Source organism: Nuphar pumila, chromosome 15 (genome assembly GCF_984573655.1).
Source record: "Nuphar pumila chromosome 15, dmNupPumi1.hap1.1, whole genome shotgun sequence".
Classification (NCBI taxonomy): domain Eukaryota; kingdom Viridiplantae; phylum Streptophyta; class Magnoliopsida; order Nymphaeales; family Nymphaeaceae; genus Nuphar; species Nuphar pumila.
The window spans coordinates 88,194,488-88,212,559 of record NC_143263.1 but is presented as its reverse complement, the minus strand read 5'-3'; the positions used below and the strand labels follow the sequence as shown (position 1 = coordinate 88,212,559).

General features: G+C 37.7%; 1 protein-coding gene across 1 annotated transcript; it reads right to left on the bottom strand.

Moving 5' to 3' along the window:
• Positions 1–1,606: 1,606 nt before the first annotated feature.
• Positions 1,607–17,602, bottom strand: LOC149815918 (UDP-rhamnose/UDP-galactose transporter 2-like). Its single transcript, XM_089989947.1, has 5 exons — positions 17,089–17,602; positions 16,759–16,943; positions 16,403–16,603; positions 2,396–2,557; positions 1,607–2,277 (listed from the first exon to the last, which is right to left on the bottom strand). The coding sequence occupies exons 1-5, from the start codon at positions 17,219–17,221 to the stop codon at positions 1,921–1,923; spliced, it is 1,038 nt and encodes a 345-aa protein (XP_089846073.1). The 5' UTR covers positions 17,222–17,602; the 3' UTR covers positions 1,607–1,920.
• Between the last annotated feature and the right edge of the window lie 470 nt (positions 17,603–18,072).

The following is an 18,072-nucleotide window of genomic DNA, read 5'->3' as shown; positions in this document are numbered from 1 at the left end:
TTCCAGGCATAAAACCAAATTGATTCTCCGATATCATGACTCAACCTAGACTCGATCACCCTCTCCCAAAGTTTCATAGTATGACTCGTGAGTTTTATACCACGATAGTTTGTGCAATCTTGTATATCACCCTTATTCTTAAAATTTTCTTGCCTTTCAAAAATTTTCTTAAACTTAAAGAAAGCTCAATGACATCTTCGGTAGACTCTTCCTCATCCATGCAATGCTCTTGGTCTAGACTATCCTTATGATCATGCTCAAACTTAGGCTTAATGTGCTCCGTCTGAAAATCAGTGTTAGATTTTTCAAAGTTTTGATCTTTTTAATTTTGAAACATCCAGATTTTTTTTGGATTTTGAATAAAATAAAGATGCATCGACAAAAAGAGGTTTGACAAAGACTTTCAGGATTTTGCACAAAAAGCGCTGCTAAAGGTAGTATTTTGCGGAAAAACTCATTTTTGAAAAGTTTTTTTTTGAGCGTGACCATCCATCATTGCACGTGATGGACGGTCAAGGTGCTTAAGCTATATATATATATATATATATATATATATATATATATATATATATATATATATATATATATATATATATAGTGAAATACGTAGCTGCTTGATGAATAGGTGCTTAAGCACCTACTTAATCGTGCTGACCATCCATCACGTGGGTTGATGGATGGTCAGCACACAAAAATTGAAAAAAATGTGTTTTGTTGCATAAAGAGTAAAAATTACCCTTTCACATCACTTCAAAAGCACTGCTAAAGGGTCTTTTTTGCTCATTTTTGTGTCAAAAGATGTCTTTTTAGCATTTTTTTTGCTGACCATCCAAGCGCACGATGGTCAGCGCAATTAAGCGTGAGTTCAGCACCTATGCATTAAGCACATACCCATCTCTCTCTCTCTCTCTCTCTCTCTCTCTCTCTCTCTCTATATATATATATATATATATATATATATATATATATATATATATATAGGATCAGTAAGGAACAGACTTGGATTTTTGGCTGTGATTTTGAATCTTCTTTACATAACACGAATGCCATGATAGACTTTTACAAGCTTATGCTATGAACACCGATCATGTATCAGAGAGGGAGGATCGAGCTGCCTACTTGGAACCTTTGGCTTCTAAAGCGCTTGAGAAGGAAAAATCAGGTTTTGGAATCCCAAATATATGGACTTCACTGGATAAGCAGGACCCACGGCTGGAAGGTTCGAAATGCATCAGAATCCTTCCTGGAAGAGGATATGGCAAAAGCCTCTTATCCGTAAAGGACTCCAAAAAGTGGGAAAAGGGGTGGGTTTGGCAACCCAGGAAGCCTTCCCTACTTAATTTTACGTTTACTCTAAAATCTTCTCCAAACCTCGCTTTTGGAAGTCTTTGGTTCAGAAACTGCCTCTATTGCCTTGGATACTCTCGGACAACCACATACCAAACAGGGCCTTAGATTCTTTTATATTAATTCCATACTGCAAGCGAAGCTTTTGGTAGCTTAATCCTTTGCTTTTACATTTGTTTGTAATATAAGCTCAACAGTGTTATATATGTCATCAGTGTTTTCACATCTCCCAAGGAGCAATTGGTAGGTGGAAGAATACTTGAACAAAAATAAATATATTAAAAAATCCCATCTTTGCACTGTTTGCTCAAAAATAAATAATAAAACCATCATCACTATTGTCATCATCAATGAAAAATTTTGAATTATGAAAGGATATTGAACTGCAAGATTTATAGAAATACGAGATTATACAGCATCCAAGATCCCGTGTAAAGCTCGTTTTTGCAATGAAAAAATTAGCATTTCAAGGCGGGATTTACGGGATGGATTCTAGGCTATTGCTCCATGATCAATAACTTGGTGCTATGCTAAAAAGGAGATCACGCTGCACCGCCAATGAGTAGGGTAGGCCTATGCTTTGGCTTCACCAAGCTCGATATCCTTTACAGGGGTGTTCTCAACTCCATCCTTTAACAAGCTCACGTCTTCTTCTGTTAGGCTCTCTTTGCTCTGTGAAGCCTTGACATTTGCTTGTTTTTCTTTCTCAACTGCCCAGCTATAAACAACCATGCCAAGGATAGCAAGGACCATGCCAAGTATGTTTTTCAAAGTCAATTCTGAATCAAATAGCAGCCAACCTAGTGTCAGAACACAGACTGTTTTCATGTGACCCAACACCTGGAATGAGACGGCAGAGAAACGGCCAATGCACAGATACTGGCTCACGTTACAGAATACCGCAAGGCCACACGAAAGGAGTATGAAGAACTGCAGATTTTAGAAGGGTTATGGAAGTCTTAGTCATCACAATAGTGTTTGAATAGACACGCATATAAGAGAGAAAGAGAGAGAGAGAGAGAGAGAGAGAGAGAGAGAGAGAGCATACAATGGCACCATAAGACAAGTGATATGTGAAAATAAATTGACCAGTAAGGAAGTAGTCAACAATTGGACCGAACAGAAGGAGTGAGACAGCCTGGATGGGAGCAGTCTTGCTTAACAGCTCAAAAGACCCGATTGAGTACTTTTTCTGTAAAGAACCAATTGACTGCAAAACAAGACCTCGTCAGTATGCAGAAGTCTGCGATAACGGAACAAATATCGAGTTTCCATAAACAGTGACAATATCAATCAAATGTCTGAGAGGATGTAGCTAGTCCTGTCAAGAAGTCCGCAATAACAGACCAAATATCAAGTTTTCCACAAACACTGGACAAACAGCACAATACAATTAGAGAATACAACTACTATGGTTAACTGGCCATCTGTCCTAACCCATTAAGGATGATCAATTAGCTTCAAACCCAGGGAGAAAACCTAAACACGATCTGTGTAAATAATGGTCAGGCATGAGGATTAGATCCAGGTCAGATACAATCTGTTCCAACCTGTTTTTCCTAATTCACTCTGTGAAAAGATGAAGCTAGCACTGCCTAACCCATTTTACCAGTTTTGGTTCCAACAAGTTGGAAAGCAACCAGGGACAGGATCAAGATTGCCAGACCCAATCAATCACACAAGGATGTATGTCTGGCTATACCTGGAAGGTTCAAGCAGTCAACTCGAACCAGGTTTTATCTGGGGCCAACACAGATCTGACCCCCCTGTCATGCCTAAATGAACTAAAACACGCCAGTCGCTAAACTGGACCACAAAATGGACACAACACAGACAAAAGACCAATGTAGAAATGAATGAAGGCTTCTGCAAGCATGATTAGGGATAACTGAATAGCTCCACAGTTTTCTTAAAATAAGTGGCAAAAATTTAAAACAGGTTTTCTATTACAGTAACAAAGGGATGACATGCCGCATTGCACAAACTGTGGTTAACAAGCAAAGAAATGAAAACTGCTCCTAGAAACATGTGAGCAGTGCCATGAGTATAACTGATTCTATAAATGCTCAAGCCTGCAAAACAGTGTCAATGATGAATATTTTCAATTACCTGACACCTTGAACCAATCCTTAATGAAAATTTACAGTTTTTCTGATTGGGTAGGAGGTTGGCATCTCCTGGTTCATCTAATCTCTATGCTCACAAATTTATAATTATCTTATACTGATAAGCAGCAGGTTTGGCATTTCTTTTTCACTGCCTATGCACCATTTACGCAATCACACCAAAGGTTGCAAGTATCGCATCGTAACTTGTATCGATCGGGCCCAAAGTAAGATATGTATCTATCATAAAAAATCATTAATTTTGAAAAAAATATTAAAAATTTCTACAAAAAACAGAAGAAATAAGAAAAAATAGCAAATTTTTTAAAAGATCATCACACAAAACAATGATGAAATGCACAAAATGCAAGCATAAAATCACATAAGAAGCATTTATGTCTCTATGAGCTGCATAAGACATCATCAAACATCAACTATCTCACAATAAAAATGCAAAATATTAAATATCTTGCAATTAAGAACATGCCACAAGACTCGTACTTTCATATTACATAAACAAAAATATTATGATAATATTTGCACTCGATTTTCAATCGATTTTCACTCATTACTTGAGTGCCCCATTGTCATGCCGGATCATCTCATGTCATCGTTGTTGGAGGAGTGTGAAGCCTGATTTCTATCTTGATATAAATCTTTAATTTTCGCGGATCCAACTTTGCGGTAAGTTGGTGAGAGGTTGTAGGGGGAGCGCCCCCCGAGGCAAAAGTTTTTTTGAGAGTAAATTTATAATTTTACTCATAATAAAGATTTTTTACCTTAACCCATTTTCTTGAGTAAAAAATTTGTGAAAATGCACTTTTTTTTACCTTAACCCACTTCTTTGGGTGAAAAAACGATGAAAATGCATTCTTGACGAAATCACAAAATCCTCTTCATAGTGCAAAGATCGGCCCCTGAAACGGTCTCATGGTTCTTAAGGTGTGTGGGAAGCCCTCTGGTATGTTTTATATGAATGAGGGTTTCGACCATTAAAAGCTCTTTAAAACCCCAACACATAAAAGCACGGTTTTGTCCATTTTTAGTCTGCAGGCACCGTATTGTACAATACATACAATACACCTACGATACACACCCATATCAAGATACATATGTTTATCGTATTGATTGCTTGCATCGATACAGACAACACTGAACACACCATAATTCATTGGAAGTCCATAAAAAATTTTGGAGTTCATGTCTGGATAAAGGAAATGCATCAACAAAGAATCAACAACGTCCAACACAGAGTTACCAGAAGCTTCTTAGGTTTGTGGGAATTGCGCTTCCCAAAAACTCACTTCGGAAGCGTGATACTCCTCACTTCTGAAACTTCATAGAAAACTTGATTCTTCTACGCTTCTCCCATGTTTCCCAGACACTTAGGTCATACTTCCCTACAAGGTTCCTATATGTTTTTCTCACGTTTCATTTCACGTGCTTCCTCTCACACTTCCACTGACTTTCCATGTGCTTTTTCTAAATTGGTGACCACCATTGTTAGATTTTAACAAAAATTTAATTCTTACACCGAAAAATCATGAAATATAAGAATAATTATTTATTTATTTTTATTTGCTTCCTGTTTGATTTCTGTTTAGTTCTCACATTGCTTCCTTGTTTAGTTTTGTTTCGCTTTTAAGAGCTCTCGCTTCATAAAGATTTTAAAATGTCTCCTTTCTCGCTTCTGCTTCCCGTATCATTTCCCACTTTCACTTCCTAGTCTTGCAACCTTGGTCCAACGTCAATCCACAATAAACAATTTTCACACTGCTGCCACAACAGTATACATTATACAGAATACTGTAAGCAATTAGTATCATAATAAATGAACTATTTCAACTCCTCGAAAAAATGGCAATGATTCAAAATTTCAGGTCAACAAGAAAAAAAACCAACATTTTAAGTACATCTTTGCCAGCTCTCTTAATTATTTCATAGGGAAAATTCAGTTAAAACACCATCATTCAAAATAAGATTACTTCTCCTAACATTCCCTGCTTTACAGGGCAAATGTTTCCATGGAAAAGTTCTAGTCAGGAAATGTGACAAAGGATACAGAAATAGTAAACTTAATAGAATGTAAGAAAAAAAAGTAAAACCTGTATAAATCACCATATACTATAGAAATAAATTTGGTTGAAATGACATAATGAAGTTGCGGAGAATGGACGCTATGTGAAATCAGAAATCTTTACATATAAAGAAAGATGTCATCATGGACAAACACCGCACACATGCATATGCACACACACACACACACACACACACACACACACACACACACACACACACACACACACACAAACGAGTAATTTCAGCCCCAATAACATTTCACATTGCTAAAATAAAACAAGTAACGATACAAGGTGTCATGTAAGGTGAGCATGCTGGCACACCACACACATGCACATGCACGCGCACAGAGAGTAATTTCAGCTCTAAAACACTTCATATTGTTCAAAATAGTACTAAAAAGAATGAGTGTTGAATGAAATTTTTGTATAAATACAATTTTTAGACCCACATTGATTCACATACACCCTAACTTTTCACGAAGTTGCGATGCATTATACATGTGTATCATTTACTAATTATGTTTATAGGTACATGAGAACGTTAACAATCATTTCTGAAACAGTAAAGAAAGTCAACGAATTTAGACATGAAAAACCCTCAGGCAGCATTCTGAATGCTATGCTTTTGCATTTGATGTATCCTTTTTAGGGTTAAACAACATAGCCTGTGTTATTTATAAAATTATATGGATAACAAGTTATAAAGCTTCCAAATACCAAATGTACAAGTTCGATATGAAGCTGCCCTCCAATGAACCATGTTACTAGCCCCCTTGTGATATTGTCAAACGATGATAAACCAAATGATAATTTGAAATAAAATAGCATATTCACGCATAAATATGAAAACAATGTCACCAAAAGCAAGTAATCAGATGTGGAAAATTGTCCTCAAAAAAATTCCTGCCGTTTCTAGAGGGCTTGTATTCTAGCCTATCTACTAGTGATACGCAACTTTATTTGTTCAACAAACATTGATCACATGTAGATTATTATTTCAAATGTCAAAGAAGAGGAGAATATATATGTAGTTGCTCATTCAAAAAAGTGAAGAACCTGTACAGCCAACAGGCAAGAACAAACTAATGTAACTGATTACATGTATGGGAGAATAAGCCACATGAAGATAATTAAACAATGAAAAACATAAAAAGCCACCAACATAGAAAGTGCTTTAGATGACAGACAATACTGAAAAGATGGAACCCTCTAGATTAAAGAACAGTAAAGAAGCCTTGCCTTGGTTAGAAGATGTATTAGTTACATGCTTCCACTTATGAAGAATATATACAACTCTGACTGGGCAAGCAAGGAAAGGATCATAAATATTTTTTTGTCCATATGTATTGATGCTATGTATAAATTTCTTGTAGATGCGTAGATCAATTAAGGTAAGAAACACGACTGTGTTTTGTTAGAGATGATCATAGGCATATAACCCAAAGATCTTAGTGTACTGTGACACCTGAGCAAGCTGTGTTTTGCAAGTGCATCATGGAATCAAAGGTTGAATTAGGTTATGATGTATTATCCAAAAAACCTTGATGCCACATGTTGATAATGGTTTTATACAATCACCAAAAAATAAATGGATGAAAATAATAATTGACATAATGTAGGTCCGAGGTACAACAGTATTCTAACCAACATTAAAGTTGACACAATCAGAAAGAAGAAACCAAAAGATGGATTGTGAGGGTGAATACCACACAACCTTCTGAATCAACTGAACAAATTCATATCATAAGTCCTAAAATTCCTGATGATAACATGAACCAGATGCAATGTAAACATTATCTGGACCATTTAAGTTGCATAAACCCAATTATCTGTTATCGCACAGGTAGAATCCAATATAACCTACTTTGATTTAAATGCTTCTTGGATGACAGACATCCTCAAGTTTTTGCTGTATGGAGAGTAATAACTTCCTATATGACAAAGCCCAAAACACCTACAGCCAGCTTTATCAAGCCATCTTTTGACAAGGTGATGGCCAGAATGGTGAAGATCGTGCCATCCATGATATGTGGCAACCTTCCCACCATTACCAACCTGCCACTGCTGATGAAAAAGAAACCTGTTTCCATTCCATTTATAAGCTGGGGAGAACTAGGTTGGCAACCAAACTGGTTGAGATCTTGGACACAAAATACAGACCTGGGTAAAGGACACAGATGAGCGTTCCAAACTGACAGCTAGGTAACGGCATAACTCAAGACGGTATTATTTAATAGAATGAAAGTAATCATCAGGAGATCAGAAATTTGGTTCAGTTAGGACCAGTTTGGCACCATCATGGAAACAAAATGCAGACCTGCATCAACCGCTGCATTTTAGCTTTCCAAGCTGACAGCTAGGTTAAAAAGACAAGTCAAGTCAGTACCATAAAAGTATCCAACAGATAATCAGAGAACTGGAATAAAGTGAAAAGGCTACAGTATGACAAGGCTAACTCCCTGCACCAAATATTGGGGACCTCACAATGAAAAGTATGCTTCAAAGAAAGGTACAGAAGACATGAAGCCATGTTAATAAAACAAAGAAAGAGATAGATACCAGACCATAACTTAAAACACACATTGATATGCTATCCAAAGTATTGCAAGCTTGTGCACTAAGAATACCTTTGGGAGCCGGATATGAGAAGGGTGATGGGAGTGGAGAAAAAAATGGGTGATAAGACTGGAATTGTCAACTACATGCTTTACAAGATGTAGTTGAAATGCGGAGACAGGCGGTCATCTCCACTCCCAGCACCACTTTCACCTCCAAAATCCAAGCTTCCAAACAGCAGCTTTGGTAGGTCGGGTAGGTGGGACTTACTAAATCCCAATCTCTCCTCCCATCTCCAGCTCCCAAACAGAGCCTAAATGGATTTCATTAGAGAAACATGAAAAGGTATGCGAAAAAAAATAGTGTGATACCCTTCGTTGTCAAAGGCGTCCTAGGTGCCGCCTAGGAGTCCTAGGCGAGCTAGGCGCAGCCCCACCGCCTGGGCGACTAGGTCTGGGTGGTGGGGCCCTATTTTAGTAACTAGGTGCTGGCTTAAGCCTAGGTTGGTCCTTTTTTTTATGTTGACCTTAAGACCCATATAAAAGGGAAAAAGAGGGTCCTAATTCGTCCCTTTTCCACTCTCTCCTTCTCTCTCTCTCTCTCTCGCTTGGGTTTTGGCAAGAAGATGAAGAAGAAGAAGAAGAAGAAGAAGAAGAAGAAGAAGAAGAGGTAGGCAAGTACGTCTCTCTCTTTCTCATTCTCACCGACACTGTTGGGTTTTTGCAAGAAGAAGAGGTACCGGGTATGCCCTCCTCTCTCTCTCACTATCTCGTTTTATCGCTTTGTTTTACACTCTCTTGTTCTCTCTCTCTCTCTCTCTCTCTCTCTCTCGTAATCTCGTTCTTAGTTCTCCTCTCACTTTCTTCTCGGTTCACAAAAACTTTTTTTTCCTTTTCCTTTCATTTCATTTTTTCCTTCTTCCTATTTTTCCTTACTCTCCCTTTTTTGTTCCTGTTAATTATACTGTATTTCAGATATATTATATATACCTGTGTTACATGTATCTTGTTGTATCATACGATATGGCACGATACATATCGTTACTTTTTGGTTTTGCGACACGATACACACTCGTATCGCAATATGAGTGTGTATCGTATCCGTATCGGGCAATATTGTGAAAAGCGTTGAGGCATAGCGAGGTGCTCCACCAAAAACTGAGGCGAGGCGTAAAACGTAAGCTTCATTTTTTTTTAAACTTAAAAAAAACTATAAAAAATATCTAAAAATACAAATAAATAAAAAAATGGTTTATTAATGAAGCAACAAACCAATAAAAAATAGAAAATCTCAAATAAATACTAAAAAATATGATATTAACATATAAACGTAACTAAGAAACCGATTATATAACTGATAAACTAATTATATAATTGAGAAACTAATTATATAACTTAGAAACAAATTATATAGCTTTGAAAAAAACTAAAAATACTAATTATATATCTTCTTCTTCTTCACGCCTTACATTGGCGCCTTGAGGCACAGAGGGCCTCGCCTGAAGGCGAGGCACGCCTTTTGCGCCTCAAGGCGCACTTTTAACAACACTGGTATCGGGTGTATTGTGTGATACACCCCTATATCATGTTGCATCGTACGATGCAGGGCGTATCGTACGATGCAGGGTGTATCGTACGATGCAGGGCGTATCGCACGATGCAGGGCGTATCGTACGATACGGTATTGGCGCACTTAAAAAGACCCGAAAGTTATCTTTTTTCATTTTGGGTTTTAAAAGCCTCTTGAGGGCCAATTTCTCCATTATTTTAGAGGTTGTTAGAAGGGAACCCACGCACCCTAGGAGCCGTGAGATAGATTTGGGGGCCAATTTGTGCGCAAGGGAGAGGGCTTTTGCGATTTTTTCAAAAGTGCATTTCCACCGAATTTTTCACTCAATGAAGGGGGTTAAATTAAAAAATCTCTATTATTTGATTGTTATTGAGTGTTTTGAGGGGAAGATAGCATCTGAAGATCCGGCATGGCAATGGGGGCACTCAAGTAATGAGTGGAAGCCGATTAAAAATCAAGTGCAACTATTGCCAAATTTCTTTTTCAGGTGGTATCGCTTGGTTGAAGCATCATTTAGTCATGACACATCATAATGTGCAAGCATGCATGCCAAGGAAATTGTCGGATGCCGTGAAATGGCAATGCCAACAATTACTTGATGATCTAAAAGGAAAAAGATAAGAAAGAGATGAATAAGGTAGAAATAAGGTATATAGAGCCCTGGGAGGATGTGTATTACGAACATGAGCTCCTTACTTTTGATACTACAACCCATAATATAGGATTAGAAGTAGGAAGTTCTACAGTGAAGGAGAAAGGTGTGGTTGGTGCCAGTAATAGTGTCACCGCGGGCACAAAAAGAAGAGGAGGAGGCAAAAGAGAAAGGTGTGGCTGGTGCCAATAATAATGTCACTGTGGGCACAAAAAGAAAAGGAAGAGGAAGTTCATCGAGAGAAAGTAGAGCTAGAGGATCTATTAGAAGTTTTTTCTGTCCTAGGACTACCCTTAGGGTATAACCAGACATTCGTACTGCTATGACTCCTCAACATTTAGTCGAGCAGGCAAATGCCATAGTTAAGAGATGATTCTATGATGCATGCATTCCTTTCAATGCAGCAAATTCTTTTCATTTTCAGGTCATAACCAGTATCGGGTCTGAATACTAAATGCCTTCATATCATGCTTTGAGAGGAAAAGTTCGAGATGCTAATGTGAAAAAGTGAAGGCATATTGTGATGAGATGGGACAGTCATGAAAAGAAACTGGGTGTAGCATCATGGCAAATGGGTGGACAGATAGAAAGTCAAGGACCTTGATAATTTTTCTTATCTATTGCCCCAAAGGAAGTATGTTTTTGAAGTCAATTGATCTGTTTGATACACCCAAGACAACAGATGTATTGCTCAGGTTTTTAATCAAGTTGTGCAAGAGGTTGAACCTCAAAATATTATGCAATTTATTATTGATAATTTAACAAATTATAGGGCAGTAGGCAAAAAAAATTGGGTCATTCTTTTAGACCCAGTGTGTTGCCCATTGCATATACCTCATGCTTGAGGACATCGACAACATGGTTGAGATACAACAGTCAGTTGAATGCTGTCAAGAAATTACTAAATTTATTTACAATCATGCATGGGTTTTGAGCCTAATGACAAATTACATTGGTGATGATGAGTTGATTCGTAGTGCAGTTACCAAATTAGCTACAATTTTTTTTTACAGTGCAAAGTCTAGTAAATAATAGAGTTGCACTAAAAAAATGTTTTCATCAAATGAGTGAAATGTATATCCCCATGCACAAAATAGAAAGCCTAGAGAAATTGTCGATATTGTATTCAGAAGTGAATTCTGGGATTCATGTATAAAGTTGTTGAGAGTAACTATACCTCTGGTAAAGGTGCTTCGATTAGTTGACAGTGAAGACATACCAATTATGAGTTATCTCTATGAAGCTATGGATAAGGGAAAATAAGTCCTTAGAGATAATTTGAACGGGAAGAAAAAATTGTACATACCTATATAAATCAACATTGATCATAGGTGGACTAGGCAACTTCATCAACATCTTCATACTACAGCATATTATTTAAATCTTGCATTTAAATACTTTTCTACATTTAAAATAGACATGGAAGTCAACAAGGGACTTTTGGATTGCATCGAAAGGTTAAACCTTGATTATAGCATTCAAGATCAAATTCATAAGGAAATGAAAACTTATGCTAATACATTATACGATGCGTCTGGGTAATTTATTTTATCTATTTCAATTTTAATTTTATATTGTTATTGTCTTATTGATTTGTCTTTGCCTCTTATTTGTTATTATCTTATTGATTTCTCATTTTTTTTTCTCAGACATGTGGTGGACCAGGTTTGAAAGTAATCTGCCAAATTTGTGAGCCTTTGTCATTCACATTCTTAGCCAAGCATGTACTGCAACTGAATGCAAGAGAAACTGGAGTGTATTTGATCAAATCCATACAAAAAAAAGAAATAGATTGGAGCACAAAAGGCTCAATGACCTCGTCTATGTTTACTATAACTTACAACTAAGGCAGAGGTATATAAAATTGTAAAGTTTATTTGTTATTTTCATGTGTTTATTTAAAGTTTTTTATATAATTCAAAACCCAACTAATTTTAAATTTTTCATGTCAACTTTTTAGGTAAATCGAAAAGTTATCATCAAAGAGGCACAAAGAGCAATCTAATCCCATCAGTTTGGAACATTTTGATGAACTAAATGCATGAGTTGAAGAAGAATGAACTCTTTTGAATGAAGAGGACATTCAGTAGATCAACGTAGAAAAAACACAAGAGGTAGATGATGAAGAACCCACGTATATTGAAGACGATGTGGATGTCGAAGGAGGAGAAGAAGAAGAAGATAATGATGATGAAGAAGATGATTATGATTATTGAGGTTTTATGTAATATGTTTTTAAAAAACTTGGTTATTTAATACTTAATTGCTCATAAACTTGGTTATTTTGTTTCTTTTTTTATGTAATATTGATGACATGTTCTTAATTGCAAGATATTTAATATTTTGCATTGTTCTTGTGAGATATGCATGCAATATTATCTATGATTTTATATTAGTTGATGTTTAATCATGTCTTATGTGACTCATAGAGACATAAATGCTTCATATGTAATTTTATGGTTGTATTTTGTGCAATTTATCATTGTTTCATGTGATATGATTTTTTCAGAATTTATGTTTTTTTTTTCGATTTTTCTTGATCTTTTGGATTTTTTCAAAAAATTTTATTAAAAATTTACGATACAATATGATATGGTGTTACTATGGGCCCAACTGATACGGGTAACAATACGATACTTACAACCTTGATATATACTGTATTTCAGCATATTATATACTATATATTACATTTACATATAAATATATTTGTGTATGTATTGTAAATTATATATAATCTATTTGTAATTTAACATAATCTGTTTATGGTTGATGTTTCTGAAAGTTATATATCTGTGTGACTGTGTATACTTCATATATGATCTGTTTTACAGTTCTTTTTCAGAAATCACACTTCACATTCACCCACAGTCCACGCACATAGATGCTGATGTGCAGTTGCATACATATATATGTTTTCTGTGTAAATATATATAATTCTATATTTTAACATATCATAAACATATATTATAAATTTAAGCATACTATTTAATATGATTGTAAGGTTATACCAGGAGAAAGTGTAGCTACACAACATAGAGTCTTAATTTTAGATCTTAGAATTAGACAATGCCGCAAAAGGGATAGACATAGGATAAATCCTAGAATTAAGTGGTGGGCACTGAAAGGAGCTAAACAAGGAATGTTTGTAGAGCAGGTAGTTAAGGAAGTTGATTGGTGTCTCGAGGAGGATTCAGAATCAATGTGGAATAAGATAGCGGGTGGTATGAGAAAAGTAGCTAAGGAGGTATTGGGTGAGTCTAAAGGCGGTGCACCACTAGGTAAGGATACATCATGGTGGAACGAGGATGTCAAATTAGCTATTAAGGTTAAAAGAGAGTGTTATAGAAATCTAAGTAAGAGTCGTGATAATGAGAATTTGGAGAAGTATATGATAGCAAAGAAGGAAGCTAAAAAAGTTGTTCGAAACGCGAGGGCTAAGGTATATAAGGAGGTTTATGACAAGTTGGATACCAAAGAAGGCGAGAAGGATATTTATAGGCTTGCAAAGATGAGAGATAGGAAATCGAAGGATTTGGGTATGGTTAGATGTATCAAAGATGAAACGCAAAGGGTTTTAGTCAAAGATGAGGAGATTAAGGAGAGATGGAAAAATTATTTTGATAAGCTATTTAATGATAGTCATGCTCAAGATCTTGGAGACTTCTCCATTCCTTTTCATGAGATAAATCGTGACTTCATGCGCAAGATTCAAAAAAAAGAAATTGCAGAGGCTTTGAAGAAAATGAAATCAAGAAGGGCAGTTGGCCCAGATGGTATACCTATCGAGGCTTGGAAATGCTTGGGAGAGAAAGGTTTAGAATGGTTGACAAATCTTTTTAACTTGATTTGGCGAACAAATAAGATGCCTAATGAGTGGAGGAAGAGTACTTTGGTGCCTTTATATAAGAATAAGGGTGATATACAAGATTGCACAAACTATCGTGATATAAAACTCATGAGTCATACTATGAAACTTTGGGAGAGGGTGATTGAGTCTAGGTTGAGGAAGGTTGTCATGATATCGGAGAATCAATTTGGTTTTATGCCTGGAAGATCAACTATGGACGCTATACATCTTCTTAGACAACTTATTGAAAGATATAGAGAGAGGAACAAAGATTTGCATATGGTTTTTATTGATTTAGAGAAGGCATACGATAGAGTACCTAGGGACGTTCTCTGGTGGACAATGATGAAGAAAGGTGTTTCTCTCAAGTACATTAGTATAATTAAAGATATGTATGAAGGAGTAGTAACCAATGTCCGCACTTGTGGAGGGGTGACAACCAATTTTCCGATAACGGTTGGGTTACATCAAGGATCTGCTTTAAGCCCTTTCCTATTTGCGATAGTGATGGATGAGCTTACGAGATCAATTCAAGAAAATGTACCGTGGTGTATGTTGTTTGCTGATGATATTGTTTTGATTGATGAGTCTAGAGTTGGGGTTAATGCTAAGTTAGAATTATGGAGACAGACATTGGAAGCTAGAGGTTTTAAGTTGAGTAAGAGTAAGACTGAATATATGGAATGTCGGTTTAGTAAGCAACGAAGTAGTGATGGGAGTGTAGTGAAGCTTGGTGAGCAAGATATACCGGTGAATGATTATTTCAAATATTTGGGATCCATCATTCAAAAGTATGGAGAAATTGATGGAGATGTAAATCATAGGATAAAGGTTGGGTGGATGAAATGGAAAAGTGCTACTGGAGTGCTGTGCGATCGTAGAATGCCATTGCGGTTGAAGGGAAAGTTTTATAGGACGACTATTAGACCCGCTTTACTATATGGTACGGAATGTTGGGCTGCCAAGAGACATCATATTCAAAAAATGAGTGTAGCTGAGATGCGGATGCTTAGATGGATGTGTGGAAATACAATAAAAGATAAGATTCGGAACGAAGAGATACGTAAGAAGGTAGGTGTTGCACCCATTGAAAATAAGATGCGAGAGAATCGTTTACGGTGGTTTGGACATATTCGGCGAAGGCCTAATGATGCTCCAGTTAGAAGGTTGGAGAAATGGGAAAATATATTAGTTAAAAGAGGTCGGGGTAGGCCTAGGAAGACTTGGATGGAGATGATAGGAAAGGATATGAATGCTTTGAACCTCACCGAGGACATGGCGTTGGATAGAAATGATTGGAGGAAAAGGATTCATGTGGAAGACCCAAAATGAATTTCTTTTTTGGTTCATATCGCTGACCCCAATTGTTTTGGGATGAAGGCGTAGTTGTTGTTGTTGTTGTTATTTAATATGATTGCTTTATAGTGTTCGATAGCATGTTATGTTTTGTCTAATATTTATTGTTGATTGATTTTATGTGGTATCCATGTTTGTTATTAATTTTAGCAGTATGTTTACATATTTTGTGAGCCTAGGATCCCCCTAGCTCCTTTAACAACTAAGGTGATACCCAATGGTGCCTCTAAGTAAAGGACCACACAATCTTTGACGTAAGACTAAAATTTGAAATCAGATCCAACAAAAGAATAAATGCTTCAAAAGTTTCACATATTCAGATGCCAAAGATTTATCCAGAACTCCCCCAAACAGAAAATAAGGGAAACATAGTATTTGCCTTTATCCAGTCAGAAGAAAAAAGGAATTGAAGGCACAAGCACAGAACATAATTCTCCTCAATGTCATAATTAACGAGAGAGAGAGAGAGAGAGAGAGAGAGAGAGAGAGAGAGAGAGAGAGAGATGCACTGCTCAGTCGCAGATAAGGTATAACACCAGCACGAATCGACTGCACAACACCCACCAGTGGTGAGCAATTCTCAACCATGAAACTGCAATTACTAGATGCCAAGCATAAAATATCATGAGAACAACACGCATGTCCCAAAAGAACAGCAAACCCTATTTTTTTAGAGTAAAGCAACATTCGGTAAAATTGACTAGACGTGAGCTCACACGAGGCAGCATTTGAAGCAGAATACATGTACATGAACGTAGAGGAAACAACGGTCACAAATAGAGAGGAAAAGAGATCTGAGAAGCCACCACAGGGGGGGACGCTTAGCATCAGAATTGGATCTATGCAGAAGGAATCCAGGAAAAGGAATAGGGAGAAAAGAAAAACTCACAATTTGCTGTAGGGATGTGGACAAGACGGCAACGCAGGCACAGATGAACCCTTTGGCGTTCACCTTGACGTCAGTGACGGTGCACACCCCAACGCCCAACACCACCACCAAGACGGCCATCTTGACCTCCCTCGCGTAGTTCTTGTTATGCAGGATCCATTCCATCACACAAACCACCGGGATCATGCTCAACTTCGATATCTGCATGCATCACCGAGAGAGAGAGAGAGAGAGAGAGAGAGAGAGAGAGAGAGAGAGAGAGAGAGAGAGAGAGAGAGAGAGAGAGAGGACTCGTCACAGATCCGGTCCATCAAGAAGCGAATTCGTCGAGCAAAGAGAGAGGAACAATGGAATACCTGGTAGAAACCAACGGAATTGAGCATAAGGCTGAAGTTCATCCCGGTGATCGACATGTTAGCAACGATCGAGAACCAAAGAAGCTCCCAGAAGGGCACGTGCTTGGACGCAGAGTAACCGGTGGCGTTGGAGATGAATCCCACCAACGCCGTCACCGCAAAGTGGAATCCCGTGAGAGATGTGGCTGCAAAAGAAGAAGGGGGAAAACCATTTGTCACCAAAAGGCAGGAGATCCAAACCTCTTCTTTTCAATCGGATCGAAGAAGGCAGATCTGAGAAGGAAATTTTTAAACGACACACGATAGTGGGAGAAGAGAGGGAGTAGTTACCGAAGGAGAAGGCGTATCCGCTGCGGGACATCAATTGCTTGTTGGCCATGATGATACCCACGGAACTCACCACATTCATAGCCCATGCCCCCACATCAGAGACCGACGACGTCTTCTTCTGATCGGCTTCCATGGCCGACAGACCACCACGCTGAATTCCGAAAGAGCAAGCAATCGAAGCAGACGAGCTTGGGAATTGAAGAAGAATAAATGTATAAAGCAACTGCCCGTAAATGTATGTATATGAAATAGATCCAACTGTAAGATTGAAGGAGGAGGAAGCAAAGGCCTAGGGGAACCTTTCCTCGTTTCTCCCCTTTTTGCACTTTGCTTGCTCTCCCCTCTTCCGCTCGATCTGGAGCATCAACCTTTGCCGTACAAAGGAGAGAAAGTGAAAGGGAGTAAAATGAAGAGGAAGAAGAAGACGCGAGAAGAGCCCTCTCTCACCCTCTCCTTCTCTATTCCCTTTTTATCTCTCTCGCCCTTCTACACGAGTATTTTATTATTGACAGTTCATGGTTTTGGTTTGTAGGCGGAATCAATATAGAATCATTCAGAAAAAAACCATTACAGCCTTTCCTTTCTCTCTTTTCTTTTTTATATTAGAGAGAGAGAGAGAGAGAGAGAGCGGTAGATTTTCTTTTCCCAGTTCATGCGGTAAAAGAGTTAAGACATGAGAGAGAGAGAGAGCTTTGATTTTGAGACTTGTTTCACTTCCAGCGAATCGGTCTGGGAGGGTCGGCGTCAAAACGCGTGTTATGGTGGGGGATCGGAGAAGCCGGAAATCCGCCCGCACCTTCCCCCATCCTCATTACCTTTATCGGTAAAGACGATAAAAAAAAAGTGTGTGGGTGTGTGGGGAGGGGGGGTGGGGGCCATACGAAACGAATTGGATGGATAATAATTAAATGGCCAAACGAAACGAATGATCGCAATCTGTCCAATTCTCAGCTGTTTCTTTTTTCCTTCGCTTTCCACCCCTCC